The 26,412-nt window shown below is 40.6% G+C and overlaps 2 protein-coding genes across 6 annotated transcripts; both read left to right on the top strand.

The window, feature by feature from the left end:
• The first annotated feature begins 13 nt into the window (after positions 1 to 13).
• On the top strand, positions 14 to 5,219 carry C7H2orf66 (chromosome 7 C2orf66 homolog). The gene is made up of 4 exons (XM_054636657.2): positions 14 to 2,254; positions 2,775 to 2,917; positions 3,802 to 3,993; positions 4,991 to 5,219. Exons 2-3 carry the CDS (start codon positions 2,795 to 2,797, stop codon positions 3,973 to 3,975), a joined length of 297 nt encoding a protein of 98 aa, XP_054492632.1. The 5' UTR covers positions 14 to 2,254; positions 2,775 to 2,794; the 3' UTR covers positions 3,976 to 3,993; positions 4,991 to 5,219.
• A 154-nt stretch (positions 5,220 to 5,373) lies between these two features.
• Positions 5,374 to 22,206, top strand: GTF3C3 (general transcription factor IIIC subunit 3). 5 transcript variants are annotated; one of them, XM_054636479.2, is made up of 19 exons: positions 5,378 to 5,747; positions 6,687 to 6,789; positions 7,866 to 8,089; positions 8,467 to 8,590; positions 9,091 to 9,282; positions 9,590 to 9,755; positions 10,295 to 10,442; positions 11,478 to 11,550; positions 12,575 to 12,661; positions 13,701 to 13,804; positions 14,375 to 14,546; positions 14,995 to 15,197; positions 15,773 to 15,874; positions 16,781 to 16,916; positions 17,567 to 17,804; positions 18,155 to 18,345; positions 18,973 to 19,097; positions 20,377 to 20,529; positions 21,447 to 22,206. In XM_054636479.2, the coding sequence occupies exons 1-19, from the start codon at positions 5,649 to 5,651 to the stop codon at positions 21,567 to 21,569; spliced, it is 2,763 nt and encodes a 920-aa protein (XP_054492454.2). In that variant the 5' UTR covers positions 5,378 to 5,648; the 3' UTR covers positions 21,570 to 22,206. The 5 variants fall into 5 exon arrangements, 3 of the variants coding, with proteins under 3 accessions (XP_077037321.1, XP_077037322.1, XP_054492454.2); XR_013183008.1 differs by lacking the exon at positions 21,447 to 22,206 and having other exon boundaries at positions 5,374 to 5,747; positions 18,770 to 19,097; positions 20,377 to 20,400; XM_077181206.1 differs by lacking the exons at positions 20,377 to 20,529; positions 21,447 to 22,206 and adding an exon at positions 18,770 to 18,847 and having other exon boundaries at positions 5,374 to 5,747.
• The last annotated feature ends 4,206 nt before the right edge of the window (positions 22,207 to 26,412 follow it).

Here is a 26,412-nt window from a genome sequence, read left to right as displayed (position 1 = left end):
GCATGGCCGGGAAATGCAATAAAATTCAATGTGTTTCCTGAACAATACACTTTATACAGAGCATCAAATGTATAAAACTTGTTCTCAGCTAAACTAGTATATTTTAAATTTGTACATTTCAGAGGTGAATTGCGTGGAACTGAGCAAGTAATGCTATCAGCATTTTCATCTTCACAGCAGTTTAATTCAAACATACATGAACATTACTTCCTGTGCCAGAAAGGTTATATAATTAGTATAGACACTTCGAAAATATTTGATTTATTGAAGATGTTTATCAAGAAAACCTGATGCTTAAATTTGGGTGCATTAAAAAGGCAGCCCCTTGACATCTGGCTTTGATAGCATTTAGCTACTGTCCTCAAAAATGAGGTTGCAATTTTATTCAGTCAGTGTAAGTATACTAATAGTATTTTAATATGAATGTGTTCTGCTTATATTTGACTTTCCCTGAAGGAAAGAATTGAATTTACTAAAAAAAGACCAACCCACACATTACAATGAGCTATAGGTCTAAACAGACTTCTAGCTCCAACAGTTTCTCAGAGCTTTAGCTCAGGAAGCAACAATACAAGTGTGTATGGATTTTTTTTCAGACAGCTGACAGAAAATATATGCTAATTGAATCTCTTGCATATCTGCATGCTTCATCAGTCACCCACATTGCCTGAGTTCCTCCAGTAACAAAGCTTGTTTCATATTTGCAGATGACTTCAATATGTTTTATTAGCTGAATACACTGCATATCCCCAGTCCTTTGTAAAGAAATCAATGGAATAAATTAATTGAGGGGGAGAAAAAAGGTAGAAGAAAACTGCCAGCTCTTCTGGCTTTTTTCCCCCTCCTCTTTCCAAAGATAAGGAACTAAAATCTAATCCCAAACTGTAAATCTTGCCTTTTCCCCTTCCTGTCATTTTCTCTACAGGAGCATATTTCTGTTTCTAGCTGAAATAAGTATCTACCTAGAATATCAACAAAGGCAGTTCCTTTATGCTGGGACCTACCTTTTTTGTGGTTTTCTGGTGCTACTGCTCTGTTCTTGATGAGTCAAATATCTGGAAGTTGAGTGTGATGAAACATAATTGATGGGGCTTAATGGATTTTCTTTTTTTTTGTGTATGATTTTTTTTAAAACTTTAAATATGCAGAATAATACACAAGTTGGATAAGTTGTCTTGAATTTTTATATATTACTGTAGTCACAAAAATAAGCTGCTGTTTTAGCAGAAGGGAATAAGAGCAGAAACAAGTACTAACTGTGGAGTTATCAAGTGTCCTCCCCTTGGCCAGTGCATATCCTGGGGATATCTGGGTTTCTTTGTCATCTTTGGGAATGGAAGACTTGGTGCTTGGGATCAGCTTGAAAATAACACTGCTAGGATTTTGTTTACTGTGTTGCTAATGATGTTTGGATATCCAAAACATCACCTTCCTGGAAGGGTGGTGGCAGGTTTTTATTTTGCTTTCAAAAGTTAAACCAAAGAAAAATGTAAAGCTTCTAGTCAGACACAAACATCTACACTCGGGAGTAAGGTGATGGTCAAATATTTTTAGTTTTAACATGTCTATTTAGGGACATATTTTATGTGATGCTAAATCATGTATCATCTACATAGCGAAGAGTGCAGTGAAATAATAAAAAATATGAGCAGCTTTGATATGCAGAATGCTATGCACTAAGGCCAGGGTAAATTAGCAGAGTCCTCCTTGCAGCCTTTGTCTTAGTTTCTAGTGTGACAGGAGAATATTAACTGCTGATAAAATCAGGGCAGGAAAACAACGCTTCCATTAAAATGTTATGATTTTGGATATTGAAGCAGACCTTACTTTTCCCTCTCTTTTTCTAGCATCAAGAGAGTGATCCAGATCTCATTCACTTGAAAACCATTAGTCACCATTCTAGAGAGACAGCTAATTACTTTTAACAAAAAATAATATTTTGATAAAGCTGTGCCATTTCTCCTGGGAATTGTTTTAAACTTCCTGTATGCCTACAACCAATTTCTGCAATACAGCTTGGGAGGAGTTTGTACTGCACTGTTCGATAGCAACAGGTCTGAAGAGTACCAAGGATGAAATTCTCAAGGGTCTTTATGTCATGGTTGGAAATGGAATCATTACTGTATTTTTGAGCTCCTGCTAACGTCACTGACACCCACCTACAGTCTACTGGAAATATAAGTGCAGAGATCAGGTTGTTCACAGATTACAAGGAGACCAACCAAGAAGGGGCAAGCCAAAGCCAAATTCCCTGGTAAGTTCTATTTTAAAGAATGTGAGAGGGAGAATTCCTTTTCTCCTCCTGAGTCAAGTTGTGAAATGGATCTCTAGTATGTTAGACCAGGCTGTATTAAATACCGTTGCACTTGTTATTATATGTAGTAAAATGTAATGCAGTTTTATAAAACTGAGCTCTCTGGATTCTGGGTCATATTTTTGCATTCTCCTTGGAGCATACAGAGGTCTGGTGCTGTACTAGCCACTGAAAATGTCTTTGTGTAATAAATGTAAACTTACAAATGTAATATTTTGTGTTGAGTGTTCTACCGGTCCATCAGAGGAGAGTCCAGTGTCTAGAAATAGCTTTGGTATGGGAAACGCTTGTTTAGAATAATTTGTTCTTGCAAGGACCTTAGTACTATGAAAAAAAAAAGAGTTGCTAGCACATGGATGTAATCTGTAGTGGGCAGATTTGCTTGGATTCACATGCTTTGTGTGTTCCCAGTGACAGCTGTATAGGATTTAAGGAGTATGTCTGTTTATCCCTCTAACAGGCAGTCTGTTCATCTCCAGCATGTGGAAAGGGCTGCTCCTGGGGCTGTATGTAGTATTGGCTGTCAGAGGACTGGCAAAGGGTGCTCCTTCCCAACCAGAAGATAAATGGAAGCCTCTTGATAACCCCAGAAATAGAGACCTGGTAAGGAGATGTTTCAAGAAAGAGAGCTGAAGTTCTGTGTGTTTTTTTTTTGTTTTCCATTAAGAGACTCCTTATTGTCTAAATTTAAAGGCAAGAGGGGCCCATTTGATGTAATGTTAGGAGCTGTGCACTTTGTATGGTCAATAACCATTTCTCAGTCAAGATGTACCCCTTAACTGAAGAGACATTCTCAGAGCACAGTAGTGCTCAAAATGTGCTTATATCTCCATCCAGCAGCTTTCATTTTTAAAAAATTATTTTTATTATACAGCCACTTGTTTTGTGAAACAGAAGAGGAATGATTACTGTGTTTCTTTCAGATGTGTACTCTGATTGCATGTTGTTTCATCTCATGGAAGTACAAATAAGTTTGCACCTGACAGCTACGAAAACACCGCTCAGAGAACATTTGCACAATCTTAAAAAGAATTTGTGAAGGAAAAGAATCGGTTTCCTTTGATATTTCCTCAGTGTTTTAAAAAGCTTTAATTTCTCCTTGGAAGTGATTACTGGGGAACAGTTCAAATAATTGCCCATTGTTGCTGACTCCTACTGAAATGTTTACAGAGGTGTCCAGTTTGCTGTCAGCAGGGGCTTGGCTGTGCCTGTTTTCCAAGGGGTGCAGTTATCTCACAGCCCCCGTGGTTCAGTGGGGAGCATAAATGAGCAGGACACAGTTGCTGCTCTTCTGACTTCACACAGATGCACAAGGCATGGATGGAGTGGGCATGTCTGAATTAGGTTGCCTACACTGTATCAGGTTATTATCAGAATGAGGATTTCATCCCACAGAGGAATAAACATTCAATCTAATTTGTGTCAGTAGAAATAATTAATCTCCATGGGTCATGCTCTGTTTATTCTCACATCCACGATCTGCTCAGTTTTTCAGAACACTCCAGGCTTACTTCTCAGGCAGGGGTCTGGATCTCAGGAAGTTCCCAGCCACTTTCACTGTGAACAATGAAGGACCAAGGCTCTACTCAGATCCTATTGCTTCTGCATTTGCAGATTATGAAGAAAAGAAAAAATCCTTTCAGAACTATTTCAAAGGCTGAAAGATTCTGCTGATGAAGGTAAAAGAGGGTGCCTTGTCCTCTGATGTTACGTGTAACCAAGAAAGAGTCTGACTGAAGTATAAAGCAACTTCTTTCTCAGAAGGAATTAAAAATGTAGTACCTTAACCCTTGCCTGAAGTGGGGTTTAAAATTCTTGAGGCAGAGATTTATGAGGTCATTACTACTTAGATAAAATAACACATGGTGCTTGTGCAGACCTCTATAGACCCTGATTTATTTTGTTTTCTCTTTTTTCTCCCCGCCTTCATATGGAGTAGAATTCTGCAAATGTACAGATACTAGGGGATGCAGGTTTTGTGTAAGGAATTGAAAAGAGTAAGATTACAAATTGAGAGTAGTCGTTTTGTGTGATGTATGTATATTAAGAAAATTAATTTAGCATAAGTTATTGCACTAACAAAGCATACATTCTTTTTTACATTCACAGTAAATATTGTTTTCTTCTGGTTTAGAAGTAGCTGAGAATTTTAACAAGATTTAAATCAAAGCATTTTGGTGATTTACTCAGTATCTTAAAATGCTTAAGTTGTAATCAATATTCAGCTTAAGATTTCCAGCTCTGTCCTGTTCTTGGACTGTTTAACACCTTGTCTGTTTATAATAAAAATTAAAGCTTTATTCTTATTATCATGAACCATAATAAAGACTGCACTCAAATTTTAATACTAAATTCTCTTTTTGCTGAGTTGTTATGTAATGAAAAATTACACAACACCAAAGAATGTATATTTTGTGCATGGAAAAACAAAAAGAAAAGGGAATTCAGAATGGATGCTGTACTACAAATCACAGCAGCAGTGAGAAAATGACTGGTGGAAACTTTGTCCTGCATAATTCAGGATGGTTGTGGTAGTTCTTTTCAGTGTTCAGAACTGTTTTGTGGGAACAGAGGTTCAGCCAGTGGTTTTTTCTCTTGGTTTGGATCACACCTTGGTTGCGTATGGATATTTCTGTATTAGTCTCATGTATTTGTATTTTTTTTTGTCTTTTTTAGGCATTAACTTCAGAAGTCCATGCCAAGTGGAAACCTTCACAGCAAAATTTTACTGCTTTGACTTTTTAACTGTTACCTGACAATTCCAAAGTTTCTTCACTGTCCCGTTTCTGCCAGTGGAATCTGGTGTCCTGCTGCAATGAGCATTATTCTGTCTGTTGACAAATGTGTGCTACTGCAGTCTGTGAGCAGAATTGTGCTTAAGTGTGAATAAATGGGGAGTGCAACAGCGTGCATTTAACCACTGCCACGTGTCTTTGTTCAAAGCTGGGAAATAAACGTTCCCTTTCGGTTTATTAGAAGGAGACGTCCTAAGGTGTTCTGTGCCAAGTGTTCACATCCCCTGAGGGTACAGCCCCATCCTTGGTGGCCCTCTGGCTGCTTGGGCCTCACCCCGCCCCGCACGCCCATTTCCGACCCTGCCGTGCTCAGAACTGCCCCATCCCTCTGAGTACGGAGTTAAAGCCCCTCGCTGCCGAGCTGGCCGAGGCAGCAGAGGCCGCCGAGCCCCGGTCCCAGCGCTCGGTGTCCGCCTTCAGGCGCCTCAGCGCCGCGCCGCCGCACGGAACCCGCGCGGGCGGGCGCCATAGCGGCGGGCGCCATAGCGGGACGGACGCGGTGCCTCCCTCACAGGGCTCCCCCGGGCCGGAGCCGAGCCATGTCGGGCTTCAGCCCGGAGCTGATCGAGTACCTGGAGGGGAAGATCTCCTTCGAGGAGTTCGAGCAGCGCCGCGAGGAGCGCAAGAGCCGCGAGAAGGTGAGTCTGCCCCGCCTGGCCGCGCCAAGGCCCGGGCCGCCCCCCTCCTGCCAACACCTGGCAGGTGCTCTGTGTGTGGAGGGGCTCCCGCTCGCTGCTCCTGCGGCTCCGGAGTTGCGAGCGTCGGTGTCCAGGTCAGCAGAAGGCCGCGGTGGGGGGCTCGCAGGACGCGGCGCTGCCCTCCCGCCGCTCTGGGCGGAGGCAGGGGCCCGGCAGCACCGCCCGGCCCCCGGGAAATCGGTGCTTTGGGTCGGGGCAAAGAGCTGGTTCGGGTATAAACCCATCCAGATTACGCTGCTCCAGCTCCCCCTCCAGCATCTGAGGGAGAGAGCCAGTGCGGCTCCTCGTTTGACTTCTTGGCAGCAGTAAATATAGGGAAACACATTGTGTCCGACGCTATGTAGGCGGTGTGATTAAAAGAAAACACGCGTGATTTGTCGGAGTGTTGCAGTTCTTTTTAACTTTGCTATATTTGTGTCAACGTGCTACTGAATTTCTGCGTTTCTTGGTGTTCAGAGAGCACATTCAGCAGAGCTCAGGTGTCATGGAAGGATCAGTGTTACCCTGGGGCAGCATTCTTACCGGATTCATGAGTGCTGTTGTGATATTGACTGGCTCCTGGGAGGATTTGTCCCACAGAACTTTTTTTTCTACCACCATGTCATCCCACCTCACTGTAATGCCCAATAATCAATGGACTGGTCTCTTCAGTCAAATGTAGTGTGAACAGTCACCATCTGAGTCTCCCCACTGATAAAAATATAAATGTCCTGAAAGCAAGGAATGCTGGGTTTTATTCACTTAAAAACAGAGTGCTTATTCTACCTGTTTCACCGGCAGTGCAAAGGCTGGAAAACCAAATGGTAGCTGTAAATATGTGGGGAAATAAAAAATGAGTGATTCTATAGAGGTAATAATTTGGTTTTTTGGTGTGTGTAGGATGGCGAAAATGCGTCTGCTGAGGAAAATGAGGAAGATGTAGAGGCTCCATCTTCATCCAGAAAAGCATCTGGGAAATCCCAAAGTCAGGATGAAACTGATGGTTGGTGTTTCTAACATAATCATTCCTATTTTAAAAGGCAGTAGAAGCATTTGCTCTTCAATAACTGACTTCATAAAAACCTGGCTCCATTTTTCCCCTTCTGGTCTCTGAAGGGACTGAAATAAAAGGGAAAATAAATAATTACGGGTTTTTTTCAGATGGGGGCAGGGGAAGATAAGTCTTATGTTTAGATGCTTTATATCCAAGTCAGAATAAAAATAACCAAACATATCCAAGTCAAAAAAAAACTATAAACCCAGGTATGGTCCCCAGGTTCCTCTCCTACATAGGCAATGCATGATAGAGTTGTTTTTCAGTCCCAACTTGATACTGTGGTTATTTTTAAATCAAATATTCAGGTGTCTAATCCCCCAGCTCAAACCTTTGAACCCTACATATTTTGAGTTTTGTATATAGAGCTGTGGTCAATTATAACCCTGGGTTCACTTCATAATGAGAAGCTGTAAATAAAAAATGGGAAATTTCTAAAAAATCTGTGCCTTAAGCATATTTACTCAGAGTACATAGCATAGTTTTCTTACTTATTTTAAAGAATTCTGTTCTTTTTCCAGAGAAATGCAAATAATCTGGATTTTGTATTTACACATGTTAAAAGGTACTTGTTGTCATGGATGGACTGGTTACAAGATCTTGTTTTCAGTTGCTTTGAAAAATTGGTTGCTGGATTGTTGTGTAGTGAAATTCTCTGCTCACTTACAGCCTCTCCATCTGAAAAGCTGATTGCAGCCAGCCAGCCCAGTGCTTGAAAATTGCTTAATATTCTTCTGGACTGAGAAAAATGTTGATTAAACTGTGGCTTCATTCTGTGTGTTCCTCCCTGCTTTCATTTCAGATATCCAAAAGATGTTACAGGCTGGGCCATGCCAAGCATTGGTGATGAATAATCCAGAGCTGTAAAACCAAAGAGACTGTCAGTAGTTGTTGTGCATTTCTGCAGGCAGCACTCTTACAGAATAGCTGCTTCAAGTGGGCTCTTGTTTTCTCTGCACTTGTCCAGGGAAGCAGCATGTTCTCTTCATTATATCAAAAACCTATTTTACTTCTTTCTCAACCAGGAGAAACAGCAGATGGGGTCAGTAAATCTGTCCATCGGGTCTTTGCATCCATGCTTGGGGAAAATGAAGAGGAGGAGGATGAAGAGGAGGAGGAGGAGGAAGAAGAAGAAGAAGAAGAAGGAGGAGGAGGAGAGGAGGAAGAAGAAACTACAGAGCAGCCTACAGCTGGAGATGTTTTTGTTTTGGAGATGGTTCTTAATCGAGAGACCAAGAAAATGATGAAAGCAAGTATTTAAACTTTCATATAATTTCCATGTGTCCCCTGACCATGGTGCATGAATTCATGTGACTTTTGCTGCTTACTGGGAAATTTGCCTGAAAATTGTTTAATGTAGGATAATCCTGCTTATGCTGGTGTTTGTTATGCTATCTTTGTTTATTATAAAAGCACTGTAGTTTACTGTTTGAAAGCTTTCAGAAATCATGAAACCAGTTTTTCCAGTATCAGAAAACTATGAACATTAGCAAGTCCTTTGGTCAGTCATTTATTATTGCTAATACTTAAATAACTTGGGGTTAGGTGGTGTTAAGCATACAGGGTGTCTCCTGAATTTGGGCACAGATCATCCTTGGGCAAAAACAGCATCCCTTTTCCATTTAGGAGAAAAGACCTCGCAGCAAACTTCCCCGTGCCTTGAGGGGTCTGATGGGAGAGGCCAACATCAGATTTGCTCGAGGAGAGCGTGAGGAGGCCATTCTGATGTGCATGGAGATCATTCGACAAGGTATGGGAGAATGGGCAACCTTTGGGCTTTAAGGATGGAATCAAGTTTCCATGTGCAGGAGCAGGATTCAGTGTGGCTTCCCTGAAGATGAAAATAAACAGTACAAGCAAAGTCATGGTATAAGGAGTAGAATTAAGAATATGTGGTACACTTCCTTTATTTTTTTGCTTATAAAAAGAAACTAGCACCTCAATTCTGCAGAGCCCACGCCTTGGCTTAGCTTTACACAGTTTGCTTGTACTGTCTTTGTAGACACAAGATATGAGCATCAGCAAGCCTTGCAGTATAGAATAATACTATAAATGGTTGTTGTTAGATTCAGTCAGCCAGTTTAATAATTTACAGACAGGAATCAGAAACTTGTCTGCAAGTTTTTCCTGAATTTGAACAGCACATATTTTATATAATTCTGATACCTGTTCTTTAAGAAAGGCGAGTTATTTGTGTCCAGTGTGGATTTTAAACAATAAATCTTAGTCATTCTTTTTGCCTTTTCACAGCTCCTCTTGCTCACGAACCATTTTCCACTCTTGCCATGATCTATGAAGACCAGGGTGATATGGAGAAATCATTACAGTTTGGACTGATTGCAGCTCACTTAAATCCTAGCAATACTGAGGAGTGGGTTAGACTGGCAGAAATGTCACTGGAGCAGGACAATATTAAGCAGGCTGTTTTCTGCTACACAAAAGGTAGGGTAGCAAACATTTTAATAATTTAAAATTAATGCTGTGTGCTAATGGCAATAATTTTGTTTTCTTCTCCTTTCTAGTTTAGTTTGCTTCAGGGTGCTAAGATTCTGATACCTTTGTCTGGACTTTGATAAAAGATAAATGAATGATGAATGATAATGACAAAAGATGAATGATAAATGAATCTGTAATATAGGATGTCCTTGCAAAAACCCTGTGCATGTCCATTAACACAAATCAAGGAAATGAATGTGAAACCCAGCGTTGCATTTGCTAAACTCCTGCCGTGCTGCTGCTCTCCCTGTAGCTCTGAAGTACGACCCGAGCAACGTGCGCTACCTGTGGGAGAGGTCCAGCCTGTACGAGCAGCTGGGGGAGCAGAAGATGGCCATGGACGGCTACCGGCGCATCCTGAACCTCCTGGCTCCCTCCGACGGGGAGCACTTCATGCAGCTGGCCCGAGACATGGCCAAGTGAGCTGGGCTTGCCAACAATGGTGTTTGCTTTGCCACGGGAGGGAGCCTCGGGGTTCAAGTGTGTAGCTCTCACCTAGTTGTGTTTTACGTGTGAACTGCTTCCTTGTGGAAACCTGTACTGCCTGTTTCCAAACGGTTTAAGGTCTTTTGATCTTCACGTTTGGGAAATGTATCAAAAAATACAAGGATGGGTATTACAACAATGTTATTAGTGAAGGTTTCTTGAAGCAGGTTAATGTGGGGACATGACTGATGTCCAACTTCATTGAGGGAGACTGTGATGAAAACTCCAGTAATGTCCTTACAAACATGGGAGAAAAAAATTGTTAATTATTTGAAATATGTAAAAGTTTTCAACAGTTGTAAGGAAAGGAAAAACACCCCCTTTATCGCTGTCTTTTATAACATCCACTTGCTAATGAAAATCTTCGCTAATCAGCAAAAATCAGAGAAATATGAAAATCCTTTCGCTTCGGTTCAAAGTATACATTGTCAGTTATGTGGAATACCTGATATCTCATGCCTGTGTTTTATAGGAGTTACTACGAAGCCAATGACGTGACCTCTGCCATTGAGATAGTGGAAGAGGCCTTTAGCAAGCACCAGAGCCTTGTGTCCATGGAGGATGTGAACATTGCAGCTGAGCTCTACATCTCCTCCAAGCAGTATGACAAAGCTCTGGCGGTACGGACAGCTCAGGGCATTTGGGTGGCGTTTTCAGCACCTCTTTGCCTGCCAGAGAGGATGGTTTACGTTCATAATTTATGTTCGTGCAGTGCTAAGATGGGGTCCTGCCTGTGTAAAAATAGAGCTCATCAGAAACAGACTGCTTGCTATTAGTTCTGTAGTAATTAGCATTTAAATTAATGGGTGGATTGAATTAATTGAGGGCTGATAGATTTGTACGTTGTTCGAGGTTTAAAATTCTGGGATCCTTCCTCTCCTTCTCTATAGTGACCATAATCTTAGTAGCCAGAGAAGACCTTCAGGCTGGTTTTGTGAGTAATACCACAAAGGTCATTCTCTGAGTGGAAGGTTAAAATCATGACACTGAAAGCTCTGATTGTTCAAATGCAGATTGTTGTGACTTATCTGGCAGACTTGTGTTGCAACTAATAATTTATGCATTAAACACTAAGCATATATTCCAGAAAGACAATACATTTTAACTCGAAGGCATCAGGAATTAGAGAATGTTGCTTATCTGGTCCAAATTTGTTAACTCTCACTTTTGAGGCATATTTCCAACTGAATTTGGTCTGGCTTTGAGAGGGAAGATGTTGGTATTTGGCCATTCTTGTACTTTCCAAGATTGATTGAAAAGACACTGTAATTGGGACTTCTTGTGAACATTCTTATTTGTTGATATTAAATTACTTAGGGGTTTTTTTTACCTTCCTTTAGATTTTTTTCAGCTCTCTGTCAGAGCACAGTATCATGATCCTGCAAACAATTCCTCTGACCCTTTTTTGTATTCTTCTCTCCTTAAATGTCAGTCAGTCAATTTTACGTACACAGCATTTAGCTACTGGATTTATTAATACAGTACAACTGAAGTCACAGAGCCATTTCCCTGTTTCTTTTTGAAGGTTCTACTTGGGTAGATGAATGCAGCTTTACCTCTGATAACTTCCGTGATGTCTAAAACTGTCTCATAGGCTGGTTGCTCCATTTATGCTTTAAATCTTTGAAATTATCCAAGTTACTTTTCTGTTTTAGGTTATTACAGATTTTACGGGAATTGTACTTGAAAAAAAAGCACCAGAAAGAAGTGCAACTGAGGAGAAAAAAGGTAAGTAGCTGTCAAGTGGTTACTGTGACCCTGCTGTTCATGTGATATGACATCTTTCCTTTACCTTTTCAACTCCTGGGTATATTTGCTGCACTGTTGACAGGCTTTTCTCTATTGAAATGTGTGGGTGCTCTTAGTGAGTTACATGGCATGACCTCAGCCTGCTGTAAGAAGTTACTCTGGTGTCCCCATAGCCCTGCTGACTCACTGAAGACAAGGACTGCTCTCCAGGCAGCTGGAGGGCTTTTAAAGTCCTAAACATTCCTCTGAGTGTTTACATCAGACCAGCTATTTCTACCAGCTAAATAACTTCTAAAAAAAAGATAAAAAGCTAAGCTTAGTGGCAACTGTGCTCAAGAATACCAACCTTTGACCTAAGAGTAATGTTCTTTATACATCCTGCATCTGTTATTAACCAGCTAACTGAAATCTAGGCATACTAGCTCAAAATTTGATTAAGTAGGTTGTTTTTGAGAAACCTGCTTTATCAAAGTCATTTTATCTGAAAATGTTTATTTAGGCTGTAGAATGGACACAGCACACCAACTCCATAAGGAGACAGTCTGTTTTGTGATTAAAGTGGTTGTCTCAGCAATCTGATCCAAGCACAATACAGGTATAAGATATTTCTGTTGGCTTTTTGCTCTGATTGGCCAGGTAAAAATACAGTTGATTTATGAACAACTGTCCTGATGGAGACTTTCAGCAGATAATTTATAAGAAACAAAACTATAATGAGTCTAGGAATTGGAACACAATGTTTCCAAGTTACCTCCTGTGTTCCGTTGGTTGAGAGAAGGCTTCTAAAATAGAGCTGGGTTCTCTACTCTCTGTTGCTTTGTAACTTTTGTAATTTTTACAACTGCTTCCTGCTCTGCTGTCCTTAAAAACCAAAACAATACAACACAAAAAAGCCCCAAACCAAAACAAGAGAAACCCAGTCCACTTTTCAGAGTAAGCTGCCAATCAATTATGGATTCAAAGGCAAGTAACTACTGGTTAATCTGATAATCTTTTTAAAAAGATACAGGTGCAGCAGTAGAAACTCAGGAAAGCCAGGAGGCAGTGACTGACAACCAGAGTCATCCAGTTGCTGAATCCAGTGCTTCGGGTAAGTAATTTTTTAATTTTAGTTTTTTAAATTTCAGACAAGTCTATGAACTGATCATATGGTTAGGAACCAACTTGCAATCATATAACATCTGGAGATTTCTAACAGCACAGAAACAGGACTTCATCCAGAAAAGGATTCTTCTGTACGTTTTTTCTTTCCCTTTCTCAGAACTTCCCTCTAATCCAGACTGACAGTTGTCATTTTTTAAAAATATATCAGTAGGGGAATAGTCACCCTTGTGTTGGGTATTGCAGTGTTCAAAGAATGATGAATTAGTCTGCATGTTGTGATTTGCAGTATAGGGATGTGGATGTAGGAGGTAAAAGGGAAACCTTAGGTTGGAAATCCCAGTTTTCTCAGGTTTTAGCACTGAATGTCTGGTGCAAGCACTGAAGTGAAGGAGAGCTTAACCAGGAGTTAAGGAGGTGTCATGACTGTATGTGAAGGACCTATGATAATGGAATTTCATTGTGTGACCTCTCATTTGCTGGCATTGTCATGGGTAGCTGCTGTGCCTCATGTTTGCATTCTGATCAGGTTGCATTCAGCCTACCTGTTGTGTGAAGTTCTGTATTAACTCTGTATAACAATGTGTTCAGGCAGTGCCTGCTACACAGGACTTCACTTAGCAAGAACAAGAACCATCTTGATACAAGGCATTTCCTTCAAAAAACAAAGGAGAAGAGGGTACAGGTGCATAAATTGTTAAAGGAAAGCTTTATTGAGCAATAAAGTAGGCAAGGATCCTTAAGTAGGCAAAGGATCTAAGCACATGCTGTGGAATCCTGCTGTTGGACTTGCTGCAGACTGACAGCACTTGGTACCTCACATGGAATTATTTGTCTCAGAGGCAGTAGGAAGTCATTGCTCCAACTCTTGGAAAAGATAAAGGAGGAAAAGAAGGGCAGACAAACACTTGCTAGAGCTGATAAGAATATTTTCTCAGTTCCTGAGTATGGCCTGGAGGGGATGTAGTGCATGAAAAGTGCTTCTTAAAGCCTCTGAGTTCAGAAGGAAATTCTTTCTCTTGTCCCAGCTGTGGAGAAGGTCAGCTGCTGCATACCTGAGGGTGTTCCCATAGACATCACAGTCAAGCTGATGGTGTGCTTGATTCACCTGAACATCCTGGAGCCTCTCAGTGTAAGTGGAAACCAACTCACAAGGCAGGGGTAATGTTCTAAGAAATCACAAAAACAAGTAATTGTTCCTTGTTCATAGACTGAGGTGGTTGAGGGAGCTGTGGAGATTCTTTTTGTGAGGAGAGAAGCCTCACAGGCCTGTAATAGCAGAAATAATATCTTTGCCCTTAGAAATTATGCCAGTGTTACATTACTAAAGCACAGTAAGTCACAGCCTGTGTGCTGTGACAGGCCCAGGACCATATTGAAAGCTGTGAACACTAAGGAAGATGTTTTCACTTTGTTTTAAAACCATACTAAATCTGAAGACTGTTCTTTGATACTCCTCACTGATGGACACTTTAACCCACTGGATGTGTGAAATGTCTAGAATAGAAAAATGGGGCTTCTTCAGGAATGCTGACTTTCAGATCTTTTATTTTTCACTTCTGAAGTAACATTTAATTAAAGGAAGTATAGTTCAGAATACAAATGAATAAAAAACATAGGATGAAAATGCAAGCTTCCAATAAGCATGGCTTTAAGAAATTGATTATTTGTATTTTAAGTGCTTGTGTCGTTTTTCTTAAAGCCTCTTTTGACTACTCTGGTGGAACAAAATCCAGAAGAAATGGGTGACTTGTACTTAGATGTTGCAGAGGCTTTTCTGGACGTTGGAGAATACAACTCAGCCCTGCCTCTCCTGAGTTCCCTTGTCTGCTCAGAACGGTACAACCTGGCTGTTGTGTGGCTTCGGCACGCAGGTGAGAGGGGGCAGGACTGCTGAACATGGGGGACTGGGAGATGGTAATACAGTGCTGAGCATTTCCAGGGACCTTTATCCAAGATCACAGGAATTTTAGATTGACTGAGAATTTTAGGTTGAATGAGAATTGGTATTTGCAGAATGAAGCTTCTCATGACAACTCTGTCAAGCATTTTTTTTGTTCTTCATGTACACTGAAATTTACATCAGCTAAAAGTACTTTATGTTCATCTAAGTGAAGCAGCATCTATTCTGCATTTCATCCTGTGTCAGCTGCTGATGTTTGAAGTGAAACTGTGGATACATCATGCATATATCTGAATATTATCATTTAAAAATACATGTTTGGGGTGATTTTACTAAGAAGGTATGTTAATTTATTTGCAAACTTTGAAATCTTCTTTTTCTGCCACTTAAGTGTCTTGTGTTGCTTATGGTATTTCTAGAGTGCTTGAAGGCTTTGGGACACATGGAGCGTGCTGCAGAGAGCTATGCCAAAGTTGTTGATCTTGCCCCTTTGCATCTTGATGCAAGAATCTCACTTTCAACACTTCAGCAGCAGCTGGGCCGGCCTGAGAAAGCTCTGGAGGCTCTGGAGCCAATGTATGACCCAGATACTCTGGCTCAGGATGCTAATGCTGCACAGCAGGTGGGTAAAGTGTTCTGTGCTTCCATTTAGGATGTATTAATCTGCCAAACTGTGCTAGTAGTCCAAGATGTATGCACAGGATCAGGGATTCAGACTTACCTCCCCATGGGGAGCGTGCAGAGCACAGTGTCTGATCCATTCCAGCGTCAGGGATATGTCCTCCTGACTTTCTCCCTGACCATTCTCTCAGCATTTCCCCAGTCCCACCTGATAACTTCTGTGCAATGCACAAACTTTTGGCCACTGAGCCAGTCATGACTCTACATCAAGTTGATCAGCAGTTGCTATGTGTGAGCTACACAGTTTGGCCTCTGTTGATTGTAAGCAGAGGTTCTGAATCTCCTCTCTAGAAGCACCCTCACCATAGGTAAGAGTAATGCCAGATGTCTCTGAATGGGAGAATTTGGAACAGTAATGCCTGAGAGCAGTTTAGGGAGAGCTCACCTGCTGCTGCAGATTCTTACAGCTTTCTGGAAGCTTTTACAATCCTTTTAGTACTGTACTGAGTCAAAATGATTTGATTTATAAACTTTCTCTGTGCAAGAGTTTGAATAAGAGTGTTCACTGTTGTCCAGGAATTAAAGCTACTCCTGCATCGCTCCACGCTGTTGTATTCCCAAGGCAAAATGTATGGTTACATTGACACCTTGCTCACAATGCTGGCCATGCTGCTGAAGGTAAGCCAGTCTGTCCTGCTGCACTGTAAGAAATTGGGCAGCTGTGACTTGGGTCAAGACAAACTACAGATGAACTCAGGAGGAAAGCTAGTGGGCTTTCTTATGTGAGTGGTTTCATAATTTTGTTAGGTAGTAATCTTGCAGGTAGCCTGCAGCACTGGTGTTCCTGCCTGTAGTGTTCACAACAGAGGACTGTTTGTGTGTATAATTATTGATACAGTGACTTCAACTCCCTGTTCTCAGTGTGCTTACACTGTATTCTAAAGCTGCTTCTTGCCTTTTTAACACTGAGCACACAGCTTTTTTGAGGTGTTGATACTGGCTTCTATTTCAACAATTTTCTTTTTGATTTCTTTCTTTATTATTTTCTTGTGATAAAAGGACAAAATAAGAATTTGTTTAGCCAGTAAATACAGTGGCAGCGTTTTTGTTTTAATTAATTTTTGTTTATTTATAAATAGGGAGTGAGTTAAAGGAATATTTAGACCTCCATTTTATCCATCTGCTCATCACCTTGACTATTGTATTATACTGGTTGAAGAACTGACTATGCAGACTATGCACAAACTTCTGAAAATGATAGAGAAAGGCATTGTTCTTCTCATGCTTCTCTGCAAAGAGTCTTGATTTCAATAAACCCAGGGATGTTCCAATCCCAGGAGAAGTCTTTTTAAGTAGCTTGAAGAATTTGTATATGGCTTTTGCTTAGCCCACTTTGCACTGGAGCACAGGGCAATGCAGAGATGATATTCCTGTTGGGAATGTTTTCTCTGATGACCTTGCTCTATGGTGGTGTCACTGACTGTTTCGGGATGCAAGGTGAGCCAGATGGATTGGCCATAAAGCTGCCTTCGTCATAGGATGTTACATTGTAATCTGAAATGCTGCCCTTAAATTTGTTTCTAGGTAGCAATGAGCAGAGCTCAAGTGTGTTTGATATCTAGTTCCAAATCTGGAGAGAGACACCTCTATCTTATTAAGGTGTCAAGGGATAAAATTTCTGACAATGATGACCAAGAGACAGCAAATTGCGATGCGAAAGGTAACAAATCACAGATTGTTCATTAAAAACAAAGCAACAAGGTGAACTCCATAGTTTTGAAAAATGATAAAATGCTCCTATTTTGCATGCTAAATCCATGCAGTTCATGTTAACATTGCTTTATTTCTAGGGCAAAGAAGGCAGCAAAACTGAAGATAGTATATCTTAAGGGAACAGTCTCCATTCAGAGAAAAATAGTAAGATTACAGAATAATTCAGATTGAGAAGGGCCTCTAGAGATCTTATGGGCCAACATTCACCTCGGGGGAAATATCATACATGCAAATCTAGAATGTAGTAGAAATACATTGTAAAAGTGGTGTGATTTGTTTTTTAGCTGGCCCAGGCGTGGTTGAACCAGGTCACATGCTCTTAAGCACTGCTTGATAATTAGGGAGAGGAACTCATTGCATTCATGTAGTATGTTTACAGCTTGAACTGGGTGTATTGCTTGCTCTTTGTTCCCACTTTGAGAGTGTTTTTCGCTGGTGTTTTATGAACTGCCCTTAAACTGAGAAAAAGTAAATACTTCCTATTAGCTGTTAGTGCAATGTCTTTGAAAATATCAGTTTGATATATGCATCTATTTTGTAAAAAAATTATATTTCTTGTTCTAATTTTTCTCAACTTTCTGGCTCCAACATTTTTAGCAATTTTTGCTGTCCTCACAAGCGTTCTGACAAAAGATGACTGGTGGAACCTTCTCCTGAAGGCAATATATGCCTTGTGTGACCTCTCCCGGTACAAGGAGGCAGAGCTCCTTGTGGATTCCTCTCTGGAATATTACTCATTCTACGAGGACAGACAAAAGCGCAAGGAGCTGGAGTACTTTGGGCTCTCTGCCGCAATTCTGGACAAGAACTTCAGAAAAGCTTACAACTATATCAGGTGGGCTGCTGGGAAGGCAGAGCAGTCTGTGCTGTAGTTGCCTCCACTGAGGCTGTAGTCACTCTGCTGAAGTAGGCAGGCTGATACTTTCCAGCCTTGGCTAAATGAGAGAAGGCTACTGTAAGTGAAGGAGCTTTCCAATAGCCTCAGATTGGAAAATGCACAATGCAATGGGTTGTTTGATTTGGCCAGAACCATTGGTTCTGTTTTTCACTCTCATCTTTGCCTCAGTCACTGACCTTCTCTTTGAGTTTCTGTTGTTATCTTCCCCGAACTGCTGAGATTTTATTGAAGAGACTGTGTATACTATATAGCATTTACTAATTTCTTGCACACATCTCATTCTGTAGAATCATGGTCATGGAAAATGTCAATAAGCCCCAGCTGTGGAACATCTTCAATCAGGTCACTATGCAGTCTCAGGATGTCCGTCACCATCGCTTTTGTCTCCGCCTGATGCTGAAAAATCCTGACAATCACGTGCTGTGTGTCCTCAATGGGCACAATGCCTTTGTGTCTGGCAGTTTCAAGCATGCTCTTGGTAATATCTTTCATGTTCTAATATCAACAAATAGAACAAGTGAAAGTTGATAAAAAGGGAAAGATTTTTTTTCATCAGAAAATTATAGGTTCACAATGCTAGTCTGGTGCTTTAATTATTCTGTACACAAATCAGAGCACTGCTGAAGGGTTTTGCTAATAAAAATTAAGCTGGCACGTTTCAAGTTTAGCACACATTGCAAATATAACTAACTTGCAAAGATAATTGGAGGCTAATGATGATAATAATGACAGAACCAGCCCAATTTAAACAGCAAATACAGCTGGTTGCATGCTTTAAGCAGGCCTTCAAAGTAAACCTGCTGCTTTCAGTCAAGTCCTCCAAATATCACGTTTAAATCCCAGCAAGGACCATGTTTGCCTTCTGTGTCTGATCATTTTCTGCTTCCTTTTTTACATCACAGTCTGCATTCTTCCTTCAGAATCCAGTGGGTGCTGAAAATACACAATTTTCTTCCCTGTTTTTTCCTGTATATTTTAATGTAGGTATATTAAACTGTTTCTTTTCTTAGTTCACACTTCGAATTCAAATATTTTCTTTCTTGCTTGTAACTTCTTAAGGAATGTTTTTCACAACCAACATCTTTATTAATTTATTTGCTTTTAGGTCAGTACGTGCAAGCCTTCCGTGCAAACCCAGACGAGCCTCTGTACAGTCTTTGTATTGGCCTGACTTTCATCCACATGGCCTCTCAGAAATATGTGCTGAAAAGGCATGCTCTTCTAGTACAGGTGAGGCAGCATGATTCTTGTTACCCACAGTGTTTGCTGGCTTTGTATCTTGCAGATGGTTATGGCCACAACACACTCTGTTTAAATAATTTTTCATAATTAAGATGGCATTTCTAAAGAGGCAAGTGGTAAAGCATGAGCACGGATGAATGTGCTTTTGAACTGTAGTTACACCATCTGAATCCCCTCTCCTTAGGATAAAGGTAGCTTGTTACCTTGATGTTAACAGCTGCCAGCTGTTTGTGAAAATATTATATAATATATATCATAATTTTTATATATAATATTATATAATATATAGAATATCTTGGTGGTTGTAATCTGAGTTTTCTTGCAAATTTTTTTTGGCTTGCATTGCTGTAGAGTGGAATCTATGCCATGTGCCCATTGTAGCTATGTCTCATAAACTGCATTCTTGAGGCAAATTGTACAGGCTTGAAAGGTGGTTTTTTTCCCCCTGTCTGTATTTTCCCCTTCTAGGTGCCTCTGCACTCTCTCTTTGTAAAGATCTTGTGAGCTCCAGTTTAGCTACCTTCAAATTTTCAGCTTCATTATTCGCATTTTTCTTTTCATCTGCAAGATCCAGTTACAAACCACAGACTGAGTAGTCCTAAACAGAATCTTGAAAGTAATTTCCTCTACTTTACACCAAGTGTTTTCATTAACTTGAAATGCCTTTTAATTCCTGTAGCTGCTGAGCTCAGTCAGCACAATATGGTGAGGATCCTGAGCTCTTGTGACTTCTGAAATTGCTGGAAGACTGTAGCTTGCACTGATCTTGACAAAAGCTACAGGTCCCCAACTACTGTAACACAAAACCAGTTATGACAGTGTCCAACTTCAAGACATTTTGAACTTGCAAACTTTGACCTAATTTTAATACTTTTATCCACTTTTTTCTGTAACCAGCCTGCCTTTTTTACAAGAACTGCCCTGTTCTCTTTTTATACATTCTTGAACAATGTCCTATTTATATTACCCCCTGGCAATACAGTTCCCTTCTCTCTTCTCATTTCCTGCTTACTATACTCAGTGATTTTACATCATTTCTTGCTGCTATGGTAGTTAATTAGTAATTCAACCAGAGTGACCTACTGGCAACCTAAATTATGATCATTAGCTGCTTGTGTCTGAACTAATTCCTCATATTGAAGGAAGTACCTTCTCTGATTACCAACAAGGTCCTCTGTTTACATCAGAATCATCACACTCCAAAATGGTAACCAAATAAAATGCACAGGAGGGGAGGAAAAGGTTGTGTGCTCAATTTCTCTTACAGGGATTCTCCTTCCTTCACCGCTACTTGGACCTGCGTGGGCCATGCCAGGAGTCCTTCTACAACCTAGGCCGTGGCCTGCACCAGCTGGGGCTGCTGCACCTGGCAATCCACTATTACCAAAGAGCACTTGAGCTTCCTCCCCTCACCTTAGAGGTACTGTAACTTTGGAAGTTATGGACAGAGAATAAAATTTTCACAGGAAAATGTGAAGAATTCCTTAGAAATAGTTAAAATAGGTACATAAAATCTCTGTAGTTGTGCCTCCTTCAATTTTTATTTTAATTCCTTGTCATTGGAAGCCCAAATCTGATTGTCATCTGATAATGTATTTAAGCAAGTGTTAAGTTCAAAGATGTATGAATTTTGGAGGATTTACTCACAGGCTGAAGCAACAGCAAAAAGGATTGCTAAACAACTTTTCCTGTTTAAGTAGCTGACCTTTCTATATATTACATGCAATGAATTATAACTGGAAGTTCTGTATACTCACCCGTGCTATAAAACAGCATGCTGGAGCAAGATTGACCAGTACTGGGAATGCCTAATTGCATCTGAGCCATAGTTTAATTCTAATTGATCTGTATTGGATCATAATTGATGTGTAATACATCTACGAGTATGGTCTGTGAAATGTGTAGGTAGAAACATTGCAAGGGTGTTTAGAAAACGGGCAGTGTTGGTAAAGTAAGAACTGAGGGTGTTAGTCAGCCTGGGAGTTCAGAGCAGCAGTCTGTGACCTTGTAAAAGATGCAGGCAATATTCATGTTCTGGTTGAAGAAACAAATACTTAGCATACAAAGACAAGGTAGTACTTTGCTGGTTTATGAGCTGGCTATTTAACTTAGAGCCAATGTTTTGAGTGTGAAATTTTATCATTTTGGTGATTAACAACATGCATTGGAAATTCCTTAAAAAGGGAGAGCACAAGGAATACCTGTTTTGTTTCCATACAGCTGAAAGCCTTTATTGGCTATGAATATGTCATTTGATTCCATTGTAATGGCTACTCATGTTTCTTTTTTATAGTATTTTTGTGTACTGATAGCTTTTTCTAATCATTGTTTTTACAGGGAATAGAAACAGATCAAACAGACTTGAGAAGAGATACTGCCTTTAACTTGTCACTCATTTACCAGAGCAGTGGGAATACCAGAATGGCTCAGAAGATGCTGTATACCTATGCAGTTGTATGAAGAGGTTTGTGCAGGTGGAATTGATACCCTTTGGGTTGACCTTTGCATTATGCAGTGCTGGGGAAGCTGGTTTTAATTACAGCTTTTTCTGCAGAGGGTCAGGGATGTGGCTGGTGCTGTGCTGTGGCTCTGTGGACTTAATTCTGCTTCTGCCCTCAGCACTGTATCACGTGTGGGTGGGAGCTGGCCATCCTGAGCACACCCCTGATGTGCTCATGAGGGGCTGCTGTTAGCTCTTCTCCTTGGTCACTGCTCTCTAAATAGATTCAGTCTTGTATGTAGAGTCAAACAGTGAAAAGCAAGGCTCAGTGTGATTTCCTGAGGGCTTTTGGTGGGGGAAAATGTACAGGTTGCAGTATTTCAGATAATTACCATTGAGGTTGCTGAAGAAGCCATACTCACTGGTGATGAGGGTATTTTAATGTATTTTAATGTGCAGCATTAAATTACAATAATGTGGAACCATCCTAGAGGATGAGGAATTCAGTATTTCAAGATCTGTAAAATATTCATAGTTTTCTAGGAGTTCATATTCCTAGCAGTTTTTGTATTTGAAGGGGATTGATCTTTGTTTTACTGAAATCAGTGTAACTTTTGTTTTTTTCTGCGAACTTGTTAATAAAAATTCTGAGGTTAATGATGTTTACCTTTTCTCAGCTAACATATCCTACTGAATAGGACAAACCTAAAGCCATATGGCACACACCTAATTTTAAGCAGCACAATTTAATGAGGCTCAGGGGTGTTTAGCTTTGCTGGTGTGCTGAGCCACCCCTTTGTCCTCAGAACAGCCATTTGCCTCAAGGGAGAGAGGCTCTTGCATTAGTCTGCAGTCCTACCATATAAATTACAGTTTAGGGCCAAATTTCTGGAGGAACAGAAGGAGACAATTCCAGAGTGTCCTTGGGCTACCCCTGGGCTCCAGAGGCATGCAAGACTTTTCTCCCTACTATGCTAAAGAAGTATCACAAATAACATGTATAGGTCCCACAGAAACAGTAGTGCCATGGGTCAGAGGAGGTGGTGAGCAGCTCTGCTGAAGCTGCTGAAGAGTGCAACACCACCTGTCCTGAAGCCAGGTTGTACTGACACCCCATAGAAGAGTAGGCCACGATGAAGATGAGCTGGTCTTTTGGTCCATGCTGTAATCATCTTCAGCATATCATGATGGGAGTCTCCTGCTCTAACTACTCTTTCTCCAGTCTGTTGTTCCACAGTAGGATAGGTTGAACAAATTCCACTAATTCTTATGAAGGTAAGGTGATGTGTGGTGTAACATCACACACCTAATGAATTCCTTCTATGCTCCTGAAATAGCCCAAAGCTTATGTTCTCTCATGACCCAGATATCATCTCCCATTATAAGCAGCCAGTCGTGCCAGTTCCTCCCTGCCCCAGTCACGTCAGCATCCAGCCACAGGCACATGACTCTGTCTTCAGAAATTCACCTGAACCCTCTGCAAACCAGTCTTTGTTTTGATAGCACCTGCCAGGCCTTAGTCTAAAGCTGGTGAAAGAGGGATAAAAGCAAATATGTAGCCTATCAACAGCATATGGTTTACAATGATCAAATAAAGAATAATTGTTTTGTTATAAATAGTAATTTTACTATCTGCCTCATAATGCAAAGAACTTGAGTCAAAAGGACAACGTGAGAGGTCAGAGTTAATTCAAATCAGCTGTTAGGGTTTAAACAAGGATTCAAGGTTCCCTACAGATGGATGCCCTGTGAGCACCTTTTATCTGCAGCTGGCTTCAGCAATTCCCACCTATTCAATTCACACACGCTTTACTTGCTCTGTCAGATTCTCCCACAGCTGGGTGCTAGCAGGGAGTCTCCTGGCTGCAGGTGATGCTCTCCCAGGGCCGGGAATCACCAGTCAGATGAGCTCATTTCCTGCACAGCTCACGTGAGCCTCTCCAGGGGTGAGCTGGAGGCCTGGTCCTTGCCCTGGCTGTCCAGGCAGGTATGAAGGGGAGACTCCTCACTTTTCCTCCTGGGAGAAGATGCACTATCTATGAAACTGATTACTCTTTGGGAAATCTTTGTCATAACTGAAGAAGAGATGAAGTTTTAGCAGTTTAATACTGACTTCTCTAAAAAGTTAATTACATGGCTGTACAAGAACTAATTATGGAGAAGGCTGAGGAACCTACCCAGAGAAGGTAAGCATGGCTTTTGGAAAGGTGTCTGTAGAGGGCATGGACAAGGGAAGCTAAACCACTGACATGGAGCTGAGTGCAGAGGAAAATAGATTAGCTGTTAGCTTTCAGATCAGTGTTTGCTTAATGAACATCAACCAGGCATGAAGTGTGTACAAAGCACCTTTTTTAAGTACAGAACTGTCCCTTGAAGTTCTCCTGTACCTGTAATATTCCTTGCTGCCCCAGTATGTCTTTTGGCAAAAGGGGAGGAAACAAACAAAACTTGAAGAGATCTACTCTCCACCCCTGAGTGTAAGGAACTACAAAAGAAAGGCTAGAAAACTGAAATTATGTCTCATAATAGCCTGCAAAATACCATTCAGGTAATTTTTCTTTGCTTCCTTCTTTGAAATAAACTTGTTTGCTTTTTCTACCTCTTTTTTGGAGCTGCTCTCTTCTTGGCTCGAGGTTTTCAGGACTTTGCAGGCTGTCAGACTTAGATGAGAACCACTGGTGAGTTGCTGCTTCTAGGCCAGTTGTGATCTAGGCAAGGTGGTGTAATTAGAACTGCAGGGAGAGCAGAGGTGGTGTGCTGTGTCCCACGTGTGAGGGGCAGGAACAGCACACCCTTAACATCTTTCTCCTGTAAACAGGAGTAGGAGCTCTGTGATGCTCTCTTGTGCTGTAAAATCGAGTTGCCCCTCTCTTAGAGGGGTGGTGAAATCAACATGGGTCTCCAACACAGCATAAAATACAGAGGCATAGGAAAGGGGGAAAACAGATGCTGAGTGCCACAAACTCCTGAGAAAATGAGGGCAGATTAACTTTACCTGACAAGTGCTATAGAAATACTCTTTTGCTATTGGAATCTCTTTCTAATCATAGAACAATGCTTGGACTGATAAAGCAGCATGTAAGACCTGAGGCTGGGGCACTTTAATAATTTTTTTTTTAATTTTACTTTGTGCTGGTTCATACTCTATAAACATCTAATCCCTTAGGTTTTCACTCCAAACTACTACAGTAATCCATGCAAGCTATAATAATTTGGATATTGTGATACAACGCTGTAAGGACAAATGATTCTGGGGGCAGGGGGTGTGGTGGGTGGTTTTGCATGATGTCACATACAGTGACATAACAGCAGCACAGGGGGCAATTTACTTGGCCACAACACTTCTGTTTGGTTGGGTAAGAGAGATATTTTGATCCTGGTAAAAAAAATAGGCTGGGGTTAACAAAAGCTCTTTATATAAACCCCACTAAATTGAACTGACTTACAGAATTTTTTTTTCTTTTAAAATATGATAAATACTACTTAGTTTCACTTACTTGAAAAGGCCACATGTGCACCGCACTCTTCACCAGAGGATTATAGCTGAGATTGAAAGGGTTACTTGGTGCATATGCTCAATTAATATCTTGTTATCTGGCTTTTGCAGTTCAGTCTTAAAGAAAAGAGATGTGACAAAATAGCTCAGCTTGCTTTTAATGCAGAAACAAAAAAGCATTGTTTGAAGTGGAACACACAAGGGAAGTGACAACGTCTCTTCACTGAGAGCAACTGGTTTTTTTTCTCTGAGTCTCATAGCAGGAGAAGCAGGAATCACTTATAATTTATCCTTCCATAGAAATAATTCCAAGATTCATTCCAGCAATTAATTTAGTTTTAATCTAAGTCCAGTGTCTTGGTCACATCCTACTGTCACTGCCATCAGGACTGTTGCATAAATGCAGCTTTCTTGCTCTCTTATAATCACTACTCATTCTGTGCTGTTTGAAGAAAAGTGGAAATCTTTTCACCACTGTTGCAAATTCTATTCCATAGATAACCATGAATTAAATCTTTACGTCCTGCTTGTTTTTCATTACCACCAGTGTGCCTCCCTCCTTATTAATCAGTAGGTTTTTTATAGAGTTTTATATGTTTCCAATCTTTCAACCAATTTTTACCCATCTATTTTGTTTTAACGCCCCCTGGTGGCTCTTAGCCATTCTGCTGTTTCCACACATTAGGCAAATTAATTATCCCAAATCCTAGAGATGCATCTTGACTCCCAGAGGCAGTATGAGCAGCTTATCTTAGATGAATAAAAGCCAAGTTTTCCCTTTCAGGGGCAAAATAGGATGCTGGGAGGTACTTGTACTTAGTCACAGGTCAGTTTATTCTTGCTGACAGACAGTTCTGCCAGCACCAGTTGTACCTGCTGCTGGGCACACTAGGGGAAAAGAAGTAGAAGTCACCACCTTGTAGGTAAACAAAGCAAAAAACAACAACAACAAAAAAGTTCGTGGTTTATAAATTGCTTTAGGTATAAATTTTCAGTTATATGAAACAGTAAAACAGATTTTAAAAATCAAAATGTCTTCAAACCAGCTTATTTTTAGGAGTAGCTGCTCAAATTAGTACAATTGTCTGGATGGCTGCAAGAAGGCCACTGTCCTAGAAGCACAGCCAACAGAAAATGGAAAGATGAAAGAAACCTTTGACAACAGGGAACGGAGAAGCAAAAAATAAGTAGAAGAATAGGAAGGCATGGACAGAATTAAAATAACTTAGACAGTAAAGAATACAAAAAAAAGTGTGACATTTTTTAATGTTCTGAATGCTCTATTGATTCATATTCTTTTAAGGGAGATGACAAAGGAGTTCTGTGTCAAGCAGAAAAAATATATCAATATATTACAGAGTAACTAC

Source organism: Agelaius phoeniceus, chromosome 7 (assembly GCF_051311805.1).
Source record: "Agelaius phoeniceus isolate bAgePho1 chromosome 7, bAgePho1.hap1, whole genome shotgun sequence".
Taxonomy (NCBI): Eukaryota; Metazoa; Chordata; class Aves; order Passeriformes; family Icteridae; genus Agelaius; species Agelaius phoeniceus.
The sequence above is the reverse complement of the archived record's forward strand: the minus strand, read 5'-3'. Positions and strand labels throughout refer to the sequence as shown.

What these genes read in the sequence shown, in the direction of transcription:
- C7H2orf66 (XM_054636657.2), top strand. Translation starts at nt 2,795, where the DNA reads ATGTGGAAAGGGCTGCTCCTGGGGCTGTATGTAGTATTGGCTGTCAGA. An exon ending in ACCCCAGAAATAGAGACCTG is followed by an intron (nt 2,918 to 3,801) that starts GTAAGGAGATGT and finishes CGATCTGCTCAG; the next exon opens with TTTTTCAGAACACTCCAGGC.
- GTF3C3 (XM_054636479.2), top strand. Translation starts at nt 5,649, where the DNA reads ATGTCGGGCTTCAGCCCGGAGCTGATCGAGTACCTGGAGGGGAAGATC. An exon ending in AGCGCAAGAGCCGCGAGAAG is followed by an intron (nt 5,748 to 6,686) that starts GTGAGTCTGCCC and finishes TGGTGTGTGTAG; the next exon opens with GATGGCGAAAATGCGTCTGC. An exon ending in TGTGTGGCTTCGGCACGCAG is followed by an intron (nt 14,547 to 14,994) that starts GTGAGAGGGGGC and finishes TGGTATTTCTAG; the next exon opens with AGTGCTTGAAGGCTTTGGGA.